Raw genomic sequence first — 20296 nt, forward strand, 5'->3', positions numbered from 1 at the left:
ATTCTAGTATTCAAATTCTACGCTCGGTGTACCCCGGGCCAGATTAATCGAATTCGCCCAATGTGCCTCCTTGAAATATCAAATTACGCAGTAGCTAGGAGGCAGCGCATGCGTGGTCTTTCAGTGCGTCTGGTAGAGCCAGAGCCGTAAACTAGTTTGACATTTCGCTAAGATTTGTGAAGTGAACAACAAACGTCTACGCTTATGTTTTTACACGAGTCCGGTCGGAGGAATGAACGAGATTTTAGGTGTGGGTCTTAAAATGGGATTGTTTTTGCACGTTGTCGCTGTCAGCCCCTCCGACGCGACATTAGACGAGGTAAGATTTGTACTCAAATCTGCCAAGATTTGTTTTTGGTTCGGGTCGTGCAATTTGTTTATTTGGGTAGCTAGTAAAGTTGCATATACGGCTAGCTACTTTGTTAGGTAGCTAGTTATTAATTTGGCCAGCTGTTTTCCTACAAGTTTGCTGGCTAACTAGTCTCTATTGGGTATAACTTTATAACTTCTAAGTTCGACCGCTGTAGCTAGCTTTAGCTATCTTGCTAGCTAACTAGTTGTTCAGTCAGCGATTTAGTTGGCATCACAGGCACTTAGCCATATTGCTAGTTAGCGTTGACGGAAATCGACAAAGTATGTGCTGCTTTAGTAACCAACGTTAGCTACATGGCTACTGTTAGTCACTAACCTTAATGACCTTAGTGTTAAGCAAACTTTTCTAGCCGCACCCATTGACAGCTGTCTAATTAAATGGTTGACAGTTATCAAATATCTCGCCACGTACTAGCACAGCATTATCATTCTACTAGCCAACAAGTCAGTAGCTGTCTATTTAAAAATAATTATTACTTGATGTTTTGTTATATATTTGCATTGAAACTGCATATGTAAGTGCTGTTTATAAACGGGTTGGCTGTTGTAACGAAAATGATGCGCGTGCATCGATGTGACCGGAATCTGTGCGTTATGATTCTGAACAGCCAGCTAGCTAGTAACAATGAGGAGATTCGGTTAATCTGGCACGGGTAGGCGTGTTTTACACAATGTGAAAGTTGATTGTATTGGTTTTAGAACCGGGCTGCCTCCCGAGCATGAGCCAGGTGCTCCAGTCAAAGCTCACTGTGAAGTCGGCTCAAATAAACGGAGGAAATAAACACGTGGTGAGATTGCGTTTTAACATGCGAAAGTGTTCGCTTTTGATAGAAACATATCTGCTTTCCCAATGAAAACTAGTTTTAAAGTTGAAACATTTATTTTCTGGAAAAGAGGTGTATGTTTCTGGACGATTCCCATGACCGAACAGCGCAGCTTCCTATTCCATTTGAGAAAGGAGCTCTTCAATCACCGTTTTGCCCGTTCACGTCACCGGCCATAGACCGGTGCCCCGCTCAGCATAATCGAATCCACCCAATCACAAGAAGCCGCAATGAAGGGAATCGTGGGTGTCTCGTTTCAGCTAGTGTTATCTTGTTCTTTATATCGTGTCTCGTTTTCAGGTGTTTTGACTGATTTCATGTCAATGCTAATATGTACAAAAAAATGCTTGCTAGCTAACCAACAACTGTAACGATGTATTTGAGACAAGTGCTCATTGTGCAAATGCATTTCTTTTCCAATAAACATGCCCCCATAGTTGCGCACGCATCGATTTTGTTGCTAAACAACCAACCTGTCTGTACTATAATTCACTTTGTTATGGAATACACTGAAGTTGTTGATGGGGATTCATCATCGTTCATGTCCCTGTAGTCATTAATACAAGAGGTTATCAGTGAAACAGATTATCTATCGCTGGTCTTAATTCGCAGGTTGACGTTTATTGGGATGAGGCAGAACTGAGCTATTTCCGCTAGATGGGCCATCTGCAAAGTCAACTTTTTTTTAAATTCATGAAAACAAAGTTGTGTATGACTTTGTGGCTGCGTCAGCTAGTTACCACTCTGCAGAGCTGCCTCCAGAACAAGATTCATATCGAAAAACGCTAACCTGCTCTTGTCGTGCTTTCAAGACCACTGGAAATGCTGGGGGGGGAAACGACGTCAAATCATGACGTCAGTGATCTTCAGGTCGGATAGTCGGAGCTCTAGAAAGATGCCAAGTTGGATGACCATTCAAAAACATTTTCCCCAGTTGGAGCTCTTTTTTGTTGTTGTTCCCATTAGACTTGAACATACTGAAGTTGGACATTTTAGAGTAACCAGTTGTTTTGAACCTGGTTTAAATTCAGTCCATGTCATGACACACAAAGTCCCCCCTCATTGAGCATTGTATGCATTTTATCATTAGATAATGACAGATATCCCTGCAAAAGGTTCAGATAATTATTACAAGTAAAGATATTTAAGTTGTGGCCCATTTTCTACAAAGAAGTTGATATAGAAGCCAATCACAGCACTCCTTTTGAATAATTCACACAACTGGCATTCGACCCCCAAAATATTAAATATTCATGTTTATATTTTTCAATATTCATATAATGTGACATTTTAATTAAAGTACCACTCATATTACAGAGCAGGCTGCAAAGCTTTGACACCAATTTTTCTTTTGTAGTGCAGAATAAGCATTATGGAGTCTTAAAGAAGGCCTGGGTAATGCCAAAATGTCACATGTTCCAACTTCTATTCATTATTTCTCAATTATGCTTTAAGATAAAAATGTCAAATATACACTGATTGTACAAAATATGAATAACACCTTCCTAATATTGAGTTTAACAATGCTTTTCTTGATTTCTAGGAAGGGGGCTACAACCCCTCGCAGATATCTGAACGTTCTCCCTGTTTGCTGCTACATCATTGAGACTTTCATTTTGTATCTGGCATCTTGCCTTAGTTCTGGGTGACTGAATATGGTCACCAGTTGCTGAGTGGAGGAGCCAATGTTAATCCCAATGTCTTGTTTAACCTCTGGATTTGTCAAGTTCTGTTTGAGAAGAATATTGAGTGACAATACATTGATTGCATTGTCCTACTTGGTTTTGGCCTAGGCCTACATCAATCACCCTAATTTTTCAAACTCCCAAACTGTGTAGGCCGAGGCTAACTGACCAGGTATCAAACCCAGGTTGTCCGTACATTGCATTTCAAGACTACATTAGCCCCCTGTGCTACAGCTTAGACGTGTAGCCTAATATCTGTCTGCAAAGACAGGACTTCAGATCTCTTGCAAGGTGCTTACTCTTCACGTGGGAGTATTGTTGGTGAACCATTAACCACAAATAGGTTAGTTTCCTGAGCACGTCCTCTTTTCCCTTTGAAAAGTAGTGCTGAATGTGTGTGGTGGTCGAGAATGTTGTTTTTGTTGTCACCACTGTTCTGTTCAGCACTAACTGTCCAACCTTGAACTTTCTTCAGAACATATCTCTTCTAGAACACTGTTGCTGTACATTCCCCTTGCCAGTCAGCTCTGTGTCAGTATTGAATCTGCAAAATAGGAAGTGAACTATGCAGGGTTCTACACTAACTTTTTCCAGCTACAACCTTTTTCAGTTGGTGGCACCAGCACACGATTTAGTCACACCAAACTTTTAATTTAAAAAAAGATAATAAACCCCTAAGAAAAAAAAGATAATGGACAATGACCTGGCCGGTGTCCCATAATGACTGCGTTCTGTACAGAACCAGGCTAAAAATGACTAGTCATCTTTTTAAATTAGCATGCCCTTGTTCTTTGATGTAGATAGATTTACTGTTACAGAAAAGAGACTTAAAATAAAATGCTAAATGTATTCATTGCAGATTTCAAGGTGGCATGTGTAGTGTGAAATCATCTAGAGGGCAGAATTTGGAAAAACGATACTTGATACTGTACCAAAACGATATCATGGCAAAAATATGCATTTGATGTTTAAAATTCACAACAATTCTTAAAACATATTTGCGGACCATTGTCGATAGAATTTGTGAAATTTTGATTTTTGTGTAGTTACCCTTTTAATTCAGGTGCTCACCAGCCAGACAGTTGTTTGGCTAGCTGTGTTTCTGCAGCGCACTTGTGATGTTGTTTTCAAAACAAATGACCACTGGATTGACGCAAATAATCATGATTCTGCCAAGAAGGCATAGGCTACTTTGTAGTTAGCTTTTAATTGTCTTTCCATCTACCCGAAAACATCGCTAACGGCTACATAAAGTGGTCGACATATAGGTCCTACACGTACCACACACAGCAGGGCTCGACATTCAGGTAAATTTGCCAGTGGCACACCGGGCCAATGCCAACTGAAAGCTACTGACCCAAATTAGAGAAATATCGACACGGGTCAAGATCTGACAGGAAATCGAATGTTAAGCTGATTTTATCATTCATTTGCAGCCTGATCAAGTAGCCTATACATGGTTCATACAGACAAATTCAAGGACTTTTCCCAAGCACTTAAATCTGCAATTTGTAACTTTTTGGGCGACCAGACCAAATTCGCATAGAAATATGAGTTAAAGATCCCTCATTGAAAGCAAGTCTAAGAAGCAGTAGATTGGTTCTATGTGAGCTATTCCTTTGCTTCCCATTTTAAGTTTTGCTCTGGTGTCTTTTACTTTCAGTTTTGTACACCAGCTTGAAACAGCTGAAAATACAGTGATTTTGGTTATGGAAAATATTTTTCGTAATGGTTTAGATTGTACAATGATTCTCTATGCTATACTTCTGTCACATAAACTGAATTTAGGTGAACTATTAGAATGTTAGCAACCAGGACATGCCAGAGTGATTTCTATGTAGTGCATCTTTAAATAAGAAATGTGAAGGACCTACATTTGATATTTAATTGTTGTAATAGCGTATAGAAAAAAATCTATGCAAAAAAGTGTGCATTACCACTTTTAAAAATAATGAATTTATTTAAAGGCCTTATGCATTGACATTTGGATTATTTTGACCGTCTAAAATATGTCAAAATAATGTGGGTTTTGCCTGACTAAATAGACATGTTCCCGACACACGCTAATGAAGTCTGGCTTAAATCAACTACCATAACTTCAATGACTTTTCAAGGACCAAAGAGCATAGACGTAGGGCCCTCCAACTCTGTTCCTGGAGAGCTACTATAGATTTTTGCTCCAACCCTAATCCAGTGCACTTGATTGGAATAATTAGCTGGTTGTTAACTGAATCCGGTGAGTTACCTGGAATTGGAGCGAAAACATACAGGAGGGTAGCTCTCCAGGAACAGGGTTGGAGAGCCTTGCTCTAAGAGGAAATGTCTGATTTTTAAAGGCAGACTATTCCGTGGTGACTGAATTGCACTTGCAAATATTCAACCAAGACTTTGACATTTTTAAATGCCTGGTTTGCATACTCATTCTTGCCTTAGCATTTACTGGTAGGGTAGATATCATAACTTGTAACATCTTTCTTACTGCTTTCCTACCCCTACCGCTGTCGGTCTTGGCTCCACGCAACGGTCAGCAATTTGAGCTCCGCAAGCTCTCTGCCCGACAGATTATCTATGGGCTATATGTGTGTGTGGTGAATAATCAACATATCGAACAAACAGCTTCGGAAATCCATCTTTAAAAAAAAAATATAGATCAATTACATAGCCTAGATTAAAATAGCATTATAAAAAAATTATCACCGGCCCAAGCAAGCCACTGACGAGGGTTTCCTAAACCTCCCCTGTATGTCAAGCCCTGACACAGACTGGGGCATTCCCGTGCCATTGTTGCCTCTTCAGAAAGTTGTTATATTTTTGGTCAATTGCACATTACTGTTTGAATAAATCATGATAATAAAAAAAAAAGCTAATAGTGAACCTAATACTAACGTTACCAGGTAAAAAAACATCTCCAATTGTTTTGGGCGCAGTAGCGAACCCTGTATGCAATATGTCAGTGTGTAAAAGAATGCTTTGCTGTTTGAGTCTTCTTTGCCTGTCATGTAGCTTACGTGAGCAATCCATGTTTCTATTGCAGGCCTAAGAAAGACTCAGTTGGGTTTTCTTTTTCATTCAAGACATTTTGTAGTGTTTAGCGATGGGCCCGACTAAGAATTTGAAACTAACATGTTTCTTTGCATGCAAAGGAAGAGATCCTCCATAAATAATTTAGCTTAGACACTAGTATACAGCATCAATAGTCTGTCAGTATTGCAGACTTTGTGCATATTCATGCCAGATCAAATGCTATATCATATGCACACGGTCAAGAATCCACTTAGTCACTTTTTAGCAGCTGTCCAAGAGAAAACAATGATCTGATAGTCGAGCAGTGACACCGGACTGTTCTTGTATGTCTGGTTGTTTCAGCACCTTCTCATTATGGGCGATTTTACGTTTAATTGATCTCTATTATGCCTGTAGGCTTTGGAAGAGTGAGTAACACAATCCACCCGTCCCTAATCTTCTACTGTAGTACGAGAAGGGACGGTTGTTCCATCCTGCAGCAGCCTATTGTTGAAGGCTGAGAGACTGAGGAATCTTGTCTGTCGAGATTCTTTGTTGGGTCAATGTCTCAATGTCTTGTCTGATACGTCTCCTAGGCGATAGAAAATTCAGACGCCCAAACAAACATAACTCTTCATCTCTTAACCTAGGCTTTTTCATCTCTTAAACTTCTTACGGCTGAAATCCCGTTAACGGGATCAATTTGACAACAGCCAGTGAAAGTGCAGGGTGCCAAATTCAAACAGAAATCTCATAATTAAAATTCCTCAAACATACAAGTATTATACACCATTTTAAAGATAAACTTGTTGTTAATCCCACCACAGTGTCCGATTTCAAACGACGAAAGCATACCATGCGGTTATGTTAGGTCAGCGCCAAGTCACAGAAAAACACAGCCATTTTTCCAGCCAAAGAGAGGAGTCACAAAAAGCAGAAATAGAGAGAAAATTAATCACTAACCTTTGATCTTCATCAGATGACACTCATAGGACTTCATGTTACACATTACATGTATGTTTTGTTCGATAAAGTCAATATTTATATCCAAAAATCTCAGTTTACATTGGCGCGTTACGTTCAGTAATGTTTGGCTTCCAAAACATCTGGTGATTTTGCCGAGAGCCACATCAATTTACAGAAATACTCATCACAAATGTTGATGAAAATACAATTGTTATACGTGGAATTTAAGATATACTTCTCCTTAATGCAACCGCTGTGTCAGATTTAAAAAAAAAAAAAAGCTTTACGGAAAAAGCACACCATGCAATAATCTGAGTACAGCGCTCCGGCACCAAAACAAGCCATACAGATACCCGCCATGTTGTGGAGTCAACAGAAGTCAGAAAAAGCATTATAAATATTTGTTTACCTTTAATGATCTTCATCGGAATGCACTCCCAGGAATTCCAGTTCCACAAATGTTTGTTTTGTTCGATAAAGTCCATAATTTATGTCCAAATACCTCCTTTTAAGTGTGAGCGTTTAGTTCACAAATCCAAATTCAAGAGGCGCAGGCACTTAGTCCAGACAAAGCCAAAAAAGTTATATTACAGTTCGTAGAAACATGTCAAACGATGTATAGAGTCAATCTTTAGGATGTTTTAACATAAATCTTCAATAATGTTTCAACTGGACAATTCCTTTTTCTTTAGAAATGGAAAGGAACAGAGCTCGCTCTCACGGGCGCTTGCCTGACTTAGCTCATGGCATTCTGCCAGACACCTGACTCACAGCTCTTATTCGCGCCCCCTTCACAGTAGAAGCCTGAAACAAGGTTCTAAAGACGGTTGACATCTAGTGGAAGCCTTAGGAAGTGCAATCGGACCAAATTTTACACTGTATATTGGATAGGCAAAGACTTGAAAACCTACAAACCTCAGATTTCCCACTTCCTGGTTTGATTTTTTTCTCAGGTTTCTGCCTGCCATATGAGTTTTGTTACACTCACACACATCATTCAAACAGTTTTAGAAACTTCAGAGTGTTTTCTATCCAAATCTACTAATAATATGCATATCTTGGCTTCTGGGCCTGAGTAGCAGACAGTTTACTCTGGGCACCTTATTCATCCAAGCTACTCAATACTGCCCCCCAGCCATAAGAAGTTAACCTAGGCTTTTTCATCACTTAACCTAGGCTTAGGCAATTTGTTGTCCAAATAGTATTCTTACATGGATTTGGCTTTAGTTTTTGTTTCTAGGCCTAGCCTATCGTGCTGACTGGATCCAACATCCTAGCACAAATACAACAACAAGTAACAAAAACATCACATCATACAGTATAGGTCATAGGCCTAAGGGTTATATCTTTGCACTTTGGTTCTCGACAACAGCCCAGAGGCTGGGAGCCAGGGAGTTCTTGATCTCCTCTAAAGCCAAAGATCTCTGACCCGAGACTATTGTGTAATCTCCTCAGGGCAAGTTATTTCAGAACTGGAAATGCCTCCAAACCAAACAGTCGCCTAGTTTTTTTGTGATGGGCTTATGCCATGTCATACAATGTAGTTGTATGGTGTAAACTATTTGTGGGAGGTTGTTAAAAAGATACACTGCAGAAATGTTCCAGGCTTGCCTAGTGGAAACGCATAGTGTGTGTGTGTGTGTGCGTGTGTGTGTGTGTGTGTGAAGTTGATCTGTGGCTGGGTTTCACTATTCCTGTGTTATAACTGTCCTCACTCGGACACACACACTCCGCCTGCCGTTTTGAATACAGAGGGTGCTCCGCTCTTCATTACTATGCAGTCCTCTACTCTGGCTGGCAGCTCACACTCCACTGCCGCTTGGACATTTCCTTAGAGCAATCCTTGTCCTCTATTTTGCTTGGTGTGTGTGTGTGCTCTTTCACTTTTTTCATCTGTGGACTGGAAGGATAACGACCCTTGAGTTGAAAGGACTTGCGTTCCTTGGGATTTAGGAATTTTGGACAGCTATGCCTCTCCAGCTGGAAAGGAAACGGGTATAGAAAACCTTGGCTAACATTTCTCCTCAGGATTTAATCCATAATCTAATCTTGAAGATAATGTGTAGCCTGGTAGGGGTTGCCTGATAAATCAATTTTAAGCAGTTTTTGATTAGAGGCTTCCTTGGCTGTCTTCCTTGTCTGGTTTCTGGTTTTTAGTTCATTCTTTATCAATGGCTATTCCTGCTGTCCCCTTGGAAAGTAGAAACTGATTGATTTGAAGGATAACGTGTGTATTGACACTGATTTTAAGTGTGTCTTTGATCTATCAGGTTCAAAGCTTCTGATATAGGCTAACAGGCTAGTTCTTGTTTGACTGGAGGCACATATAGGCTGTCATCTACGCAAACAGAAGCAGCTTGTGTCTCTCTGTACATTGTGTTTCTCTTGACTAGACTTACTTAGTGTGTTTGTTCCAGGGTGGGCCATCTCTGTCTGTCCACTCTGTTGTATTGAATGTAGTATGAGGCTGAGGCTACTAGCGCCACCCCAGTCTACATCTTGTGGTGCGTGTCCAGGTGTTCCACGTTATAATCCAAGTAATGAGTGATGAGGAAATCTGAGCCGTGGACACTCTAGCAGCTTAGCACCCATGTATAAGAGGGATGATTGATAGGTTCAATACTACCACTTATGTCTGGACCTAGTTCTTCCAGACCCTATAGGCTACATTGAACACGAGTAATCAGTTATTGATCTATTTTTTTTATTTTATAGACTTATTTATTTATTCTGGTCAGGTACAGTATCTGTGAGTGCTGATAAAGTGACCTTGCCTAAACCCTAGAGGGCAACATGCAAATATGAGTGATCACTAGCCTATTAACTGTCTGAACGTCTTGATATAGTCTATAGGCTATACTAACTAGTTTTTATTCAGTTGTTTGATGAATAAATGTATTTGTTATTCAGGTCCCATACAGTATCTGTGAGAGTGTAGTACTCAGGTGACGTAGGTCTAATCCCCAGAGCAATTTCTGTAGAGATAAACATTTGTAGAATATTTACATGGAATTGTTAAACTGCTTTATGTTGTGATCTTATAGTTGATGTTTCAGTCAATGTTCCATAATGCTATCAGGAGTTGAAGGTGCTACACACAGGATTTATTTTTGCATTGTAATTTCAGAAGATGTCCATATATATATATGTATGTGTGTGCAGTAATAGTGGAATGATAGTGTTTCACAGTATTACTTACCCGCCAGTGTTGTGATTAGTTGTGATATTCACCCGTTGATTTCTCCCGCGGGGCGACATCGATTGTCAAAATAGGAAAGCTGTTTTGACTTTGTGGCTGTGTTATTTAGTGGAAATGGAGTCAAGTGGCCAATGTAGAAATCACTATTTTCCTGGTTGCTAAAATTCTACACTGTTCTCTTTATTTCAGTTTGTGAGAAAACAAGCACTGACAAGTGTAAAGTGTACAATCTAAATCGCTTTGAAATATATTTTCAACGACAAAATATATACACTGAAGAAAAATATGAACTCGATATGTAAAGTGTTAATCCCATGTTTCATGAGTTGATATTTAAAGATCCCAGAAATGTTCCATATACACAAAAAGCTTATTTCTCTAACATTTTGTGCACAGATTTGTTTACATCCCTGTTAGTGAGCGTTTCTCCTTTAATAAGATAATCCATCCACCTGACAGGTGTGGCATATCAAGAAGCTGATTAAACGGCATGATCATTACACAGGTGCACCTTGTGCTGGGGACAATAAAACGGCACTCTAAAATGTGCCGTTTTGTCACACAACACAATGATTTCCTTATGAACTGTAACTCAGTCAAATCTTTGACCTTTTTGCATGTTGTGATTATTATTATTTATTTTATATATATATATATATATTATTTTTTTCACAGTATAGTTTTTCCAGCTGTTTGCCGCTGGTGGACCAAAACTGAAAGTTAAAGGCTCGAGCGCGAGTCCCCGCCATGTTACAGGAAAAGGGGATGAGGGGGAGATTTGTTTTGAATGCAGCCTAGTGATGTTGCAATACACCTAGCTTCCACATAGGGAAGAAATTCAGAGAAATTCTAGGGGTAGCACCTTTTAAGATGATGACTAACAAAAATTAACATCAGTATTTGAGTGGTGGGTGCTGGGTCATATTCACTAGGCAACAGATAGAAGAAAACAGACTGAAATGGCAAGAGACTACCTGGGCTTGTCCAATATGAAACGCTTATTTCCGTTGTCCATTGCAAAGGTTTCGCTACGTTTTGACTCAATGAACACGACCCAGGTGGTGGATATCCGGTTTTATTCTCCTGTTATTGACTTGTCTCTTCTTGTCTTCCAGAGCGTACTGCACTGTGAGGGGATGAACAACAAGAGCTACGTCTGTGAATCAGGACACTGCTGTGGGGAGTCACAGTGCTGCAGTTACTACTATGAACTCTGGTGTAAGGACTCTCTACGCTATCACACACACCCAAACACATGCTCTCTCTCTCTCTACGCTATCACACACACCCACACACTTGCTCTCTCTCTCTCTACACTATCACACACACCCACACACATGCTCTCTCTCTCTCTACGCTATCACACACACCCACACACATGCTCTCTCTCTCTCTACGCTATCACACACACCCACACACATGCTCTCTCTCTCTCTACACTATCACACACACCCACACACATGCTCTCTCTCTCTCTCTACGCTATCACACACACCCACACACATGCTCTCTCTCTCTACGCTATCACACACACCCACACACATGCTCTCTCTCTCTCTCTACGCTATCACACACACCCACACACATGCTCTCTCTCTCTCTCTACTCTATCACACACACCCACACACATGCTCTCTCTCTTGCTCTCACTTTCACTCTCATTCTCTGAAACCCATTTGCATTTTAGTCATACAGCAGTGTACCCTCACATTCACCTGTACACGTGAACAGTGGTGGAGAAGGTATCCAATTGTCATACTTGAGTAAAAGTAAAGATACCTTAATAGCAAATTACTCAAGTAAAAGTGAAGTCACCCAGTAAAATACTACTTGAGTGAAAGTCAAAGTATTTGGTTTTAAATATACTTATGTATGAAAAGTAAATGTTATTGCTAAAATATACTTACGTTTCAAAGTAAAAGTATAAATCATTTCACATTCCTTATATTAAGCAAACCAGATGGCACAATTGTGTTTTTTTATTTACGGTTAACCAGTGGCACACTAACACTCAGACATCATTTACAAATGAAGCATTTGTGTTTAGTGAGTCGGCCAGATCAGAGGCAGTAGGGATGTTCTCTTGATAAGTGTGTGAATTGGACCATTTTCCTGTCCTGCTAAGCATTTGAAATGTAACAAGTACTTTTGGGTGTCAGGGAAAATGTATGGAGAAAATGTATTTTTTCTTAAGGTGTGTAGTGGAGTAAAAGTCAAACTTTTTAAAAGTTAAGTACAGATACTTTAAAGTACTTAAGTCGTTTTTGGGGTATTTATACTTAAGTACTTTACACCACTGCACGTGAACAGGAGTTAGGTCCTTTGCATATCACTTCCTCCTCCTCCCCCATCCCAGGAGTTCGGTCCTTTGCATATCACTTCCTCCTCCTCCCCATCCCAGGAGTTAGGTCCTTTGCATATCACTTCCTCCTCCTCCCCCATCCCAGGAGTTAGGTCCTCTGCATATCACTTCCTCCTCCTCCCCATCCCAGGAGTTCGGTCCTCTGCATATCACTTCCTCCTCCTCCCCCATCCCAGGAGTTAGGTCCTCTGCATATCACTTCCTCCTCCTCCCCCATCCCAGGAGTTTGGTCCTCTGCATATCACTTCCTCCTCCTCCCCATCCCAGGAGTTAGGTCCTCTGCATATCACTTCCTCCTCCTCCCCATCCCAGGAGTTAGGTCCTTTGCATATCACTTCCTCCTCCTCCCCCATCCCAGGAGTTAGGTCCTCTGCATATCACTTCCTCCTCCTCCCCATCCCAGGAGTTCGGTCCTCTGCATATCACTTCCTCCTCCTCCCCCATCCCAGGAGTTAGGTCCTCTGCATATCACTTCCTCCTCCTCCTCCTCCTCCCCATCCCAGGAGTTCGGTCCTCTGCATATCACTTCCTCCTCCTCCCCATCCCAGGAGTTAGGTCCTCTGCATATCACTTCCTCCTCCTCCCCCATCCCAGGAGTTAGGTCCTCTGCATATCACTTCCTCCTCCTCCCCATCCCAGGAGTTCGGTCCTCTGCATATCACTTCCTCCTCCTCCCCCATCCCAGGAGTTCGGTCCTCTGCATATCACTTCCTCCTCCTCCCCCATCCCAGGAGTTAGGTCCTTTGCATATCACTTCCTCCTCCTCCTCATCCCAGGAGTTAGGTCCTCTGCATATCACTTCCTCCTCCTCCCCATCCCAGGAGTTAGGTCCTCTGCATATCACTTCCTCCTCCTCCCCATCCCAGGAGTTAGGTCCTTTGCATATCACTTCCTCCTCCTCCCCCATCCCAGGAGTTAGGTCCTCTGCATATCACTTCCTCCTCCTCCCCATCCCAGGAGTTCGGTCCTCTGCATATCACTTCCTCCTCCTCCCCCATCCCAGGAGTTAGGTCCTCTGCATATCACTTCCTCCTCCCCATCCCAGGAGTTTGGTCCTCTGCATATCACTTCCTCCTCCTCCCCATCCCAGGAGTTAGGTCCTCTGCATATCACTTCCTCCTCCTCCCCATCCCAGGAGTTAGGTCCTTTGCATATCACTTCCTCCTCCTCCCCCATCCCAGGAGTTAGGTCCTCTGCATATCACTTCCTCCTCCTCCCCATCCCAGGAGTTCGGTCCTCTGCATATCACTTCCTCCTCCTCCCCCATCCCAGGAGTTAGGTCCTCTGCATATCACTTCCTCCTCCTCCTCCTCCTCCCCATCCCAGGAGTTCGGTCCTCTGCATATCACTTCCTCCTCCTCCCCATCCCAGGAGTTAGGTCCTCTGCATATCACTTCCTCCTCCTCCCCCATCCCAGGAGTTAGGTCCTCTGCATATCACTTCCTCCTCCTCCCCATCCCAGGAGTTCGGTCCTCTGCATATCACTTCCTCCTCCTCCCCCATCCCAGGAGTTCGGTCCTCTGCATATCACTTCCTCCTCCTCCCCCATCCCAGGAGTTAGGTCCTTTGCATATCACTTCCTCCTCCTCCTCATCCCAGGAGTTAGGTCCTCTGCATATCACTTCCTCCTCCTCCCCATCCCAGGAGTTAGGTCCTCTGCATATCACTTCCTCCTCCTCCCCATCCCAGGAGTTCGGTCCTCTGCATATCACTTCCTCCTCCTCCCCCATCCCAGGAGTTAGGTCCTTTGCATATCACTTCCTCCTCCTCCCCATCCCAGGAGTTAGGTCCTCTGCATATCACTTCCTCCTCCTCCCCCATCCCAGGAGTTAGGTCCTCTGCATATCACTTCCTCCTCCTCCCCCATCCCAGGAGTTCGGTCCTCTGCATATCACTTCCTCCTCATCCCAGGAGTTCGGTCCTCTGCATTTCTCTTGTTGCCATGATGAATGAGCTACCACATGAACTGTGAACTCAGACTGGGATGTAGAATACCAATCGACACCATGGTACACTGTTGGTAACAACGTTCCAATGCAGTTACATCCTTGCTATGGAACAGGGTTTAGAGCAAACCTGTAGGGTTGTTGGCCAACATCTATGGCTCTGCCTCCACGTTGTTACTGTGTAGTGGTGCACTATATCTCTCTATTACATTCACTAGCAATTTGTCACTACTGGCATTCACTGTACAGGCACTAGATGTTTACAGTAGTAATGTACTGTAGCTCTCTGTTGCTTTCAAAAACAATATGTCACTCCTTCTGTTCAGCAGTACTTTCTTACAGTAGTTTCACCATAGAGATATGAATAACACGTATTAACATATGTCTATGTTTCACAGTCTTTCTACTGCGTCTCTGTCTCCGGCAGGGTTCTGGCTGGTGTGGGTCATCATCTTCATCCTGAGCTGCTGCTGCGTGTGTCACCACCGGCGCACCAAGCACCGGCTGCAGCAGCAGCAGCGCCAGCACGAGATCAACCTCATCGCCTACCGCGAGGCGCACAACTACACCTCCCTTCCGTTCTACTTCAGTAAGAGTCCCGCCTATCAGAGCTCCCCGTGTGGCACGGCGCGACACCCACAGCGCGAGAGAGCGCCGTGTTCTGTACACAGCGTCAGACTGGTGGTAGTCCATCATTGACGTCGTTACCGTCATATTGCGTTATTGCACGGTGTGCTGCCCGTGTTAACCATGGCATGGTGTGATACAGCTTAGGAGGCGCTGCACAGATGCACAGCGTTATACTGGTAGTAGTCAACAACATGGCATTATTGCGCAATGCCCTTCTATTTCAGTCCTATCATTACCGTGGCGCAATGAAACACGAGAGCACTAAAGCTTCATACATACTCAACTTCAGTCTCAGTAGTTCTCTCCTTCTGCCTTTCTGTCTGACTACATTGCATTGTTATTCCCCAGTGCTGAAGCTTACTCAAACATTGCACCTTGGGTGAGTTTTTGTGGTTATCCCTCTCAGCTAGAGGGGATATTTCTCAATGGCAATTATTGCATCAAACAGAGTTTAGTCACTGCTTGGCAGCACTACCTTGACTCAACTCCAGTCCTTTGTTTGAACTAGGAGTTGCGGTTTCGTTTTGGTGTGGGATGAAACACAGCCCTGTTTCATGCCCCAGATTGCAGGAAACCTTAACCACCGGCTGTTGGTTCAATGCCAACGTTGCAACATGGTTTCCTTGCAATCATTTTCAGTTAATCCTAACTGTCCTTTATGTGTCCCTCTTCTTCACTTCCAGGGTTTCTTCCAAATTCCCTCCTACCTGACTACGAGGAGGTGGTGAACCGCCCTCCCACCCCTCCCCCTCCCTACAGTGTCTTCCATACAGTCAGCCCCCTGCCCACAGACCCACAGGACGGCCTGGGACTGGGACACTGCCCAACCATCCAGACCACTCCGGTCCCCCCAGTGTCCGACACCCTCTGCTCCAGGCCGATCCTGGAAGAGCCCCACCGCATTGGGGCTCCCACCATTGGCTACAACAGACACAAGGCAGACAATAAGCCTCAGGAGCCCCAGGAGGCCTCTACAGGGGAGCCTAGAAGCCCAGAGAAGAGTTGCAAGGAGCCTCTGTTACTCAGGGACCTAGGGGGGCCCGAGAGCGGTGCCCAGGAGGACAAAGATAATAGAGGGGCCCTTGGGCGGCGGCGGCGTTTCACGGGTGACTCGGGTATCGAAGTGTGCGTATGTGACCGTGGTGGTAGTACCAGTTTTGGGAGCCAGGAGGGCAAGGAGCTGAGGGAGAAGGATAGCCTAATGGGGGAGCAGGAAGGAGGAGACTTCTGTGACGGGTGCGGTCACCCCGCTCCGGGAGTAGAAGAAGAGCAGGCCCTAGCCCTGGATGGACCCGAAAGTAGGTCGGAGTGCGGGTCGGCGACAGGGTCCACCTCCCCGCCACCACCCGCCATGACGCAACCCACCCAGCCCCCGGTGTGCCTGCTCCTCCACACTATCAACGAGCTTGAGGGGCCCCCTCACCATGGCAACAGCACAGAGCCCCAGGGCTGAGCTGAGCTAAGCTAAAGCACATCTTCACCGAGGAGAGAGAGAGAACCAGGAGTGGGAGTCAAGACTTTAGTGTGTGTGTGACTGTCTGAGATCATGTGTGTGTGTGAAGAGCAGGAAGTTGTATTTTATCCCAGAGTCTGGACTTAAAGGCCTGATGTTCATAGCTAAAGCCCCTTTGGCATACTGTAATGGTGGCCTTAACTGCAATGTACAAGGAAACAGAAGGAGAGGTTTGGCCTATCACCAACCTGCCTACAGACTGCCAACGGCATAAATGTCCTCCTTTGTCTGCCTTTACCAAGAGGAGGCGAAAGGAGACCGTGTTAAGACTTATACAAGCTGGAGGAGATTGATAGTCTGGTCAGTGGAAGCTGACCTGACGTTTGGTGCGACTGTAGTATAGTGTAAGTACACACTGGTGCAACTCTAGCCTGGTCCCAGATCAGTTTGTGCTGTCTTGCCAACTCCTATGCTCAGTGTACCAAGCTAGTGGAAATCAACGCAGCTACTTCCTGTGTCTGTTCACAGGATGGAACATCCTGGACAAATACACTGAAGCGGTACAGGAACATTGTCAAGCAGTGCGGTGTGGATCGTCATGGCGACGATGTGTGCTTATGTAATGTGATAGTCCCAGTCGGTATGAAATAGAACGTGGTGGCCCTGCCTGCCTGTGGGGAAAACAACCCATGGTTACTTTGGTTACCCCATTGGCTCACAGCAAAAACTTGACCTTTTTCCAAAACCTATTTTCTTGTCTGCTTGTTTTAGTCAATTACAAAAAATACATTTAAGAAAAGTACAACATGTGTAAAGATTACTATTCAACTTTGCCTGCTCCTGAGCATTCTCACTACTTAGAAAAATGTAATGTTGTAGGCGCTTCCCTCGTTTTTATGACGGCACTAATGTTAACCAAGTGAGTGAGTGCGTGCTAGCTAGCTACCAACCAGAACAGGACTCTCCAACCCTGTTCCTGGAGAGCTACCCTCCTGTAGGGTTTCACTCCCAACCCCAGTTGTAACTAATCTGATTCAGTTTATAAACAGCTCATTTTTAGAATCAGCTGTGCTCGATTAGGGTTGGAGTGAACCTACAGGACGGTAGCTCTCCAGGAACAAGGTTGGAGAGCCCTGAACCAGAACATTAAGCTAGCCAACACAAACAAACGGACTAGCTATAAAGTAGTGAGTGGAGTTCCAAACGGACTGTACTAAACAAGTTAAATGTCTTACCTGTGATGACATATTTTCCACACACGTAACTAAAGTGTAGCCTACTTTGACACCGGGTCCCCACAATTTCTCACTCTTCCACACCGAATAGCCTGAAGCCACAGGGCTCTTCTCGCTGGCTCTATTTCCCTACGTGGGAGCATCGCGAACCGTAGGTCGAGATTTTTGACCTAGTTACATTTTGTATAACACAAAAAAAATGGTATAACACAAAATGTACTACGAAGTTGGCTCTTTTACAGTCGGGGTCAATGGGGAAAGAATGTTTTTCCCCAGTTGGTGGGCGTTGTCGAGGGCAATTAATTCTTATGACATGAATACTGACTCGGAGTATACTGTACAGGAAGAGCCTGACGCTAAACACTGTGTCTGAATGTTACTGTTTCACGTAAGACCTTTAGCCTTATGGTTTTTTACTCTCCTATAACCCTGTTGTCACAGGGACCCAAGTGCTTTAACACATTTTGTGTGACACAATCATTTTATTTTGCACATAAATATATGTAACTCTAATAATGGAGACAAAGAAATGAATCAAACATAAAAAAGTTGTATCTGCGAATCCTGTCTTTTTTTCTTCTCATTTTTATTTTAAATTGAATCAGTTACTATTTGTTTTGTAAAGGATGGTTTTCTAATGTGTCGTTGAGATTAATTCTACATGGGTAAAAACACAACGCTTACCACATACAGTATGGGCCTCTATCGGAGTCTAGGACGTGATTGGTTCTTCTTCTCAGAGATATTGATTACACGATTGTATTGTGCATCTCTGAGAAACTGTCATGTTTGCGATAGCTAGCAATGATTGTGCATTAGTGAAACTTACAGGTCCGTAGGAGAAACGGGTACAACATTTTTTTTTGTTTAGTTATGAGAACCAAGCTATCATAAGTGCTTTATATAGGCCTATTATGCATTTTGTATAAACAAATAGAATATTCTATAATTGTGGTACAACAAAGGTAAACTATTCTGCATTTTGGACGGATGTCTTTGTCAACTCGTGTAATGAAATTGTAAAGCTTTTGATCGACATATTGGAAAATTGTGTATTATAATATCATACAACGCATTTATGAACCAAACTAGCTACTTTTAAATCTGTCATAGCAAAATGTCAGTCTACAATCATTCGTTTTTTAGGTAGTGAATGATTCATTTCTATTTTATTTTAATAAATAACTTACTATTGTTTTTTTGAGTATAGAATTGTTGTACTCTTGAAACATTCAATCTCCTTCAATCAATCATAGGAGTGTGAAGGTGAAGATACAGGGAACTCAATGCACAGATTAAATGACCTATTGAATGATGTGACTGTATTGTGAATAATGGACATCATGCCAAAGATATTATGCTGTTTCCACACGGGATGTAAGGTGGTTGTGCACATTTTCTGTCTTTTTGTTCGTAAGTGAAATTGACACGTTCAATAAATGTAAACCAGTAATACTTTTTTTGTAATGTTGTGTTCTTTGTGTTCCACACGTGCTGAATTGATAAATGATTGAAAGCTGCATTTTAATCAAATGGACGAGGTAAGGTGAGTTGAAAGTCAGTGCTATAAGAAATAATACATTATCTTTAACACATGTATAATTAGCTCCATTAACCCTCTTGTGTTCGTTTCATGTTAGTTAAATCTGTGTTCTCGGTCCAAAATGACCGCCCCATTTATAGCTGATTATAAATCCATAATAATACATATATTATCACCTAATGTTGTGTTTGATCTGTTCATCAACTTAAGTTCTTGTGAACATAACAAGTTTGGAACTTCTATTTGCTATTTATGGCCTGTAGGCCTCATTGACCTGAGCTCATACAACTGGTTTTTGAGTTAAAAAAAAGTTTAATGAATGGATTATTTGGACTATAACAAATACTCAGATGAAACATATTGTGCTATTTATCACAAACTGATAAATCAAGAGACCCACGTATGCTTTGACGTCTGTCTGGTCTACCTCCTTTCAGTTGTCTTTGTGAACATAACACGCGTGTCTCCCCTCCAAGTTGGTCATGGTTATCACTATAGTTTCGATTGACTCTGTCAGGAACAGTTCGAAGCAGGATTGTATGTCATCAACCCGGGATACGGCGTATCTTGTTGGCCCTGGGATCATCCTGATAACATTTTCAGCTGACCTCTCAGGTTGGGATGAAGACCAGGACAAATTCCCATTCTTTGACCGGAATGTAACAACAACCTCAGCAGGGCCCTCTTCCTCGTCACTGGATTGTTCCACATCGGTTGTCTCTTGGTCTGGATCATATTCTGTGTTGTCTTCAACTTCTGACACTTCCTCCCCTAATGCATCTTCACTGTCAGTTTCCTGGCCTCTCTCCTCCACCAGTGTCATGATCAAAGATATGATCAAGAGCCTTACTCACATACAGTATATCGTTTGGTCATTTTGCTGCCACAGAATGAATTGTGACCAAGGCCTCAAAAAAGCTTTATGTGCCAGAGCTGCGAGAAAAGTTCTATATATTATTGAAACAATGTTGTGATTGTTTGTGAGAATGTTAACAGGTGTGGTTCCCGTGGGGGAAAGATTCTATTGGAGAATGGTTCCTGTGGGGGTTGCCATGGAAGCCAAGAAGGGGAGTGAGTT

At 42.9% G+C, this 20296-nt stretch overlaps 1 protein-coding gene across 2 annotated transcripts; it reads left to right on the forward strand.

Annotated features, from left to right (window-relative positions):
• Window positions 1–103: 103 nt before the first annotated feature.
• Window positions 104–19130, forward strand: LOC139568558 (WW domain binding protein 1-like). 2 transcript variants are annotated; one of them, XM_071390474.1, is made up of 4 exons: window positions 104–319; window positions 11165–11267; window positions 14785–14946; window positions 15671–19130. In XM_071390474.1, exons 1-4 carry the CDS (start codon window positions 233–235, stop codon window positions 16438–16440), a joined length of 1122 nt encoding a protein of 373 aa, XP_071246575.1. In that variant the 5' UTR covers window positions 104–232; the 3' UTR covers window positions 16441–19130. The 2 variants fall into 2 exon arrangements, with proteins under 2 accessions (XP_071246575.1, XP_071246576.1); XM_071390475.1 differs by lacking the exon at window positions 14785–14946.
• Window positions 19131–20296: the final 1166 nt, after the last annotated feature.

This window comes from Salvelinus alpinus, chromosome 2, assembly GCF_045679555.1.
Source record: "Salvelinus alpinus chromosome 2, SLU_Salpinus.1, whole genome shotgun sequence".
Classification (NCBI taxonomy): Eukaryota; Metazoa; Chordata; class Actinopteri; order Salmoniformes; family Salmonidae; genus Salvelinus; species Salvelinus alpinus.

Excerpts from the sequence above, each read along its gene's own strand:
- LOC139568558 (XM_071390474.1), top strand. The coding sequence starts at position 233 with ATGAACGAGATTTTAGGTGTGGGTCTTAAAATGGGATTGTTTTTGCAC. Across the intron at positions 320-11,164 it reads CCGACGCGACATTAGACGAG|AGCGTACTGCACTGTGAGGG; the intron begins GTAAGATTTGTA and ends CTTGTCTTCCAG. Across the intron at positions 14,947-15,670 it reads CTCCCTTCCGTTCTACTTCA|GGTTTCTTCCAAATTCCCTC; the intron begins GTAAGAGTCCCG and ends CTTCACTTCCAG.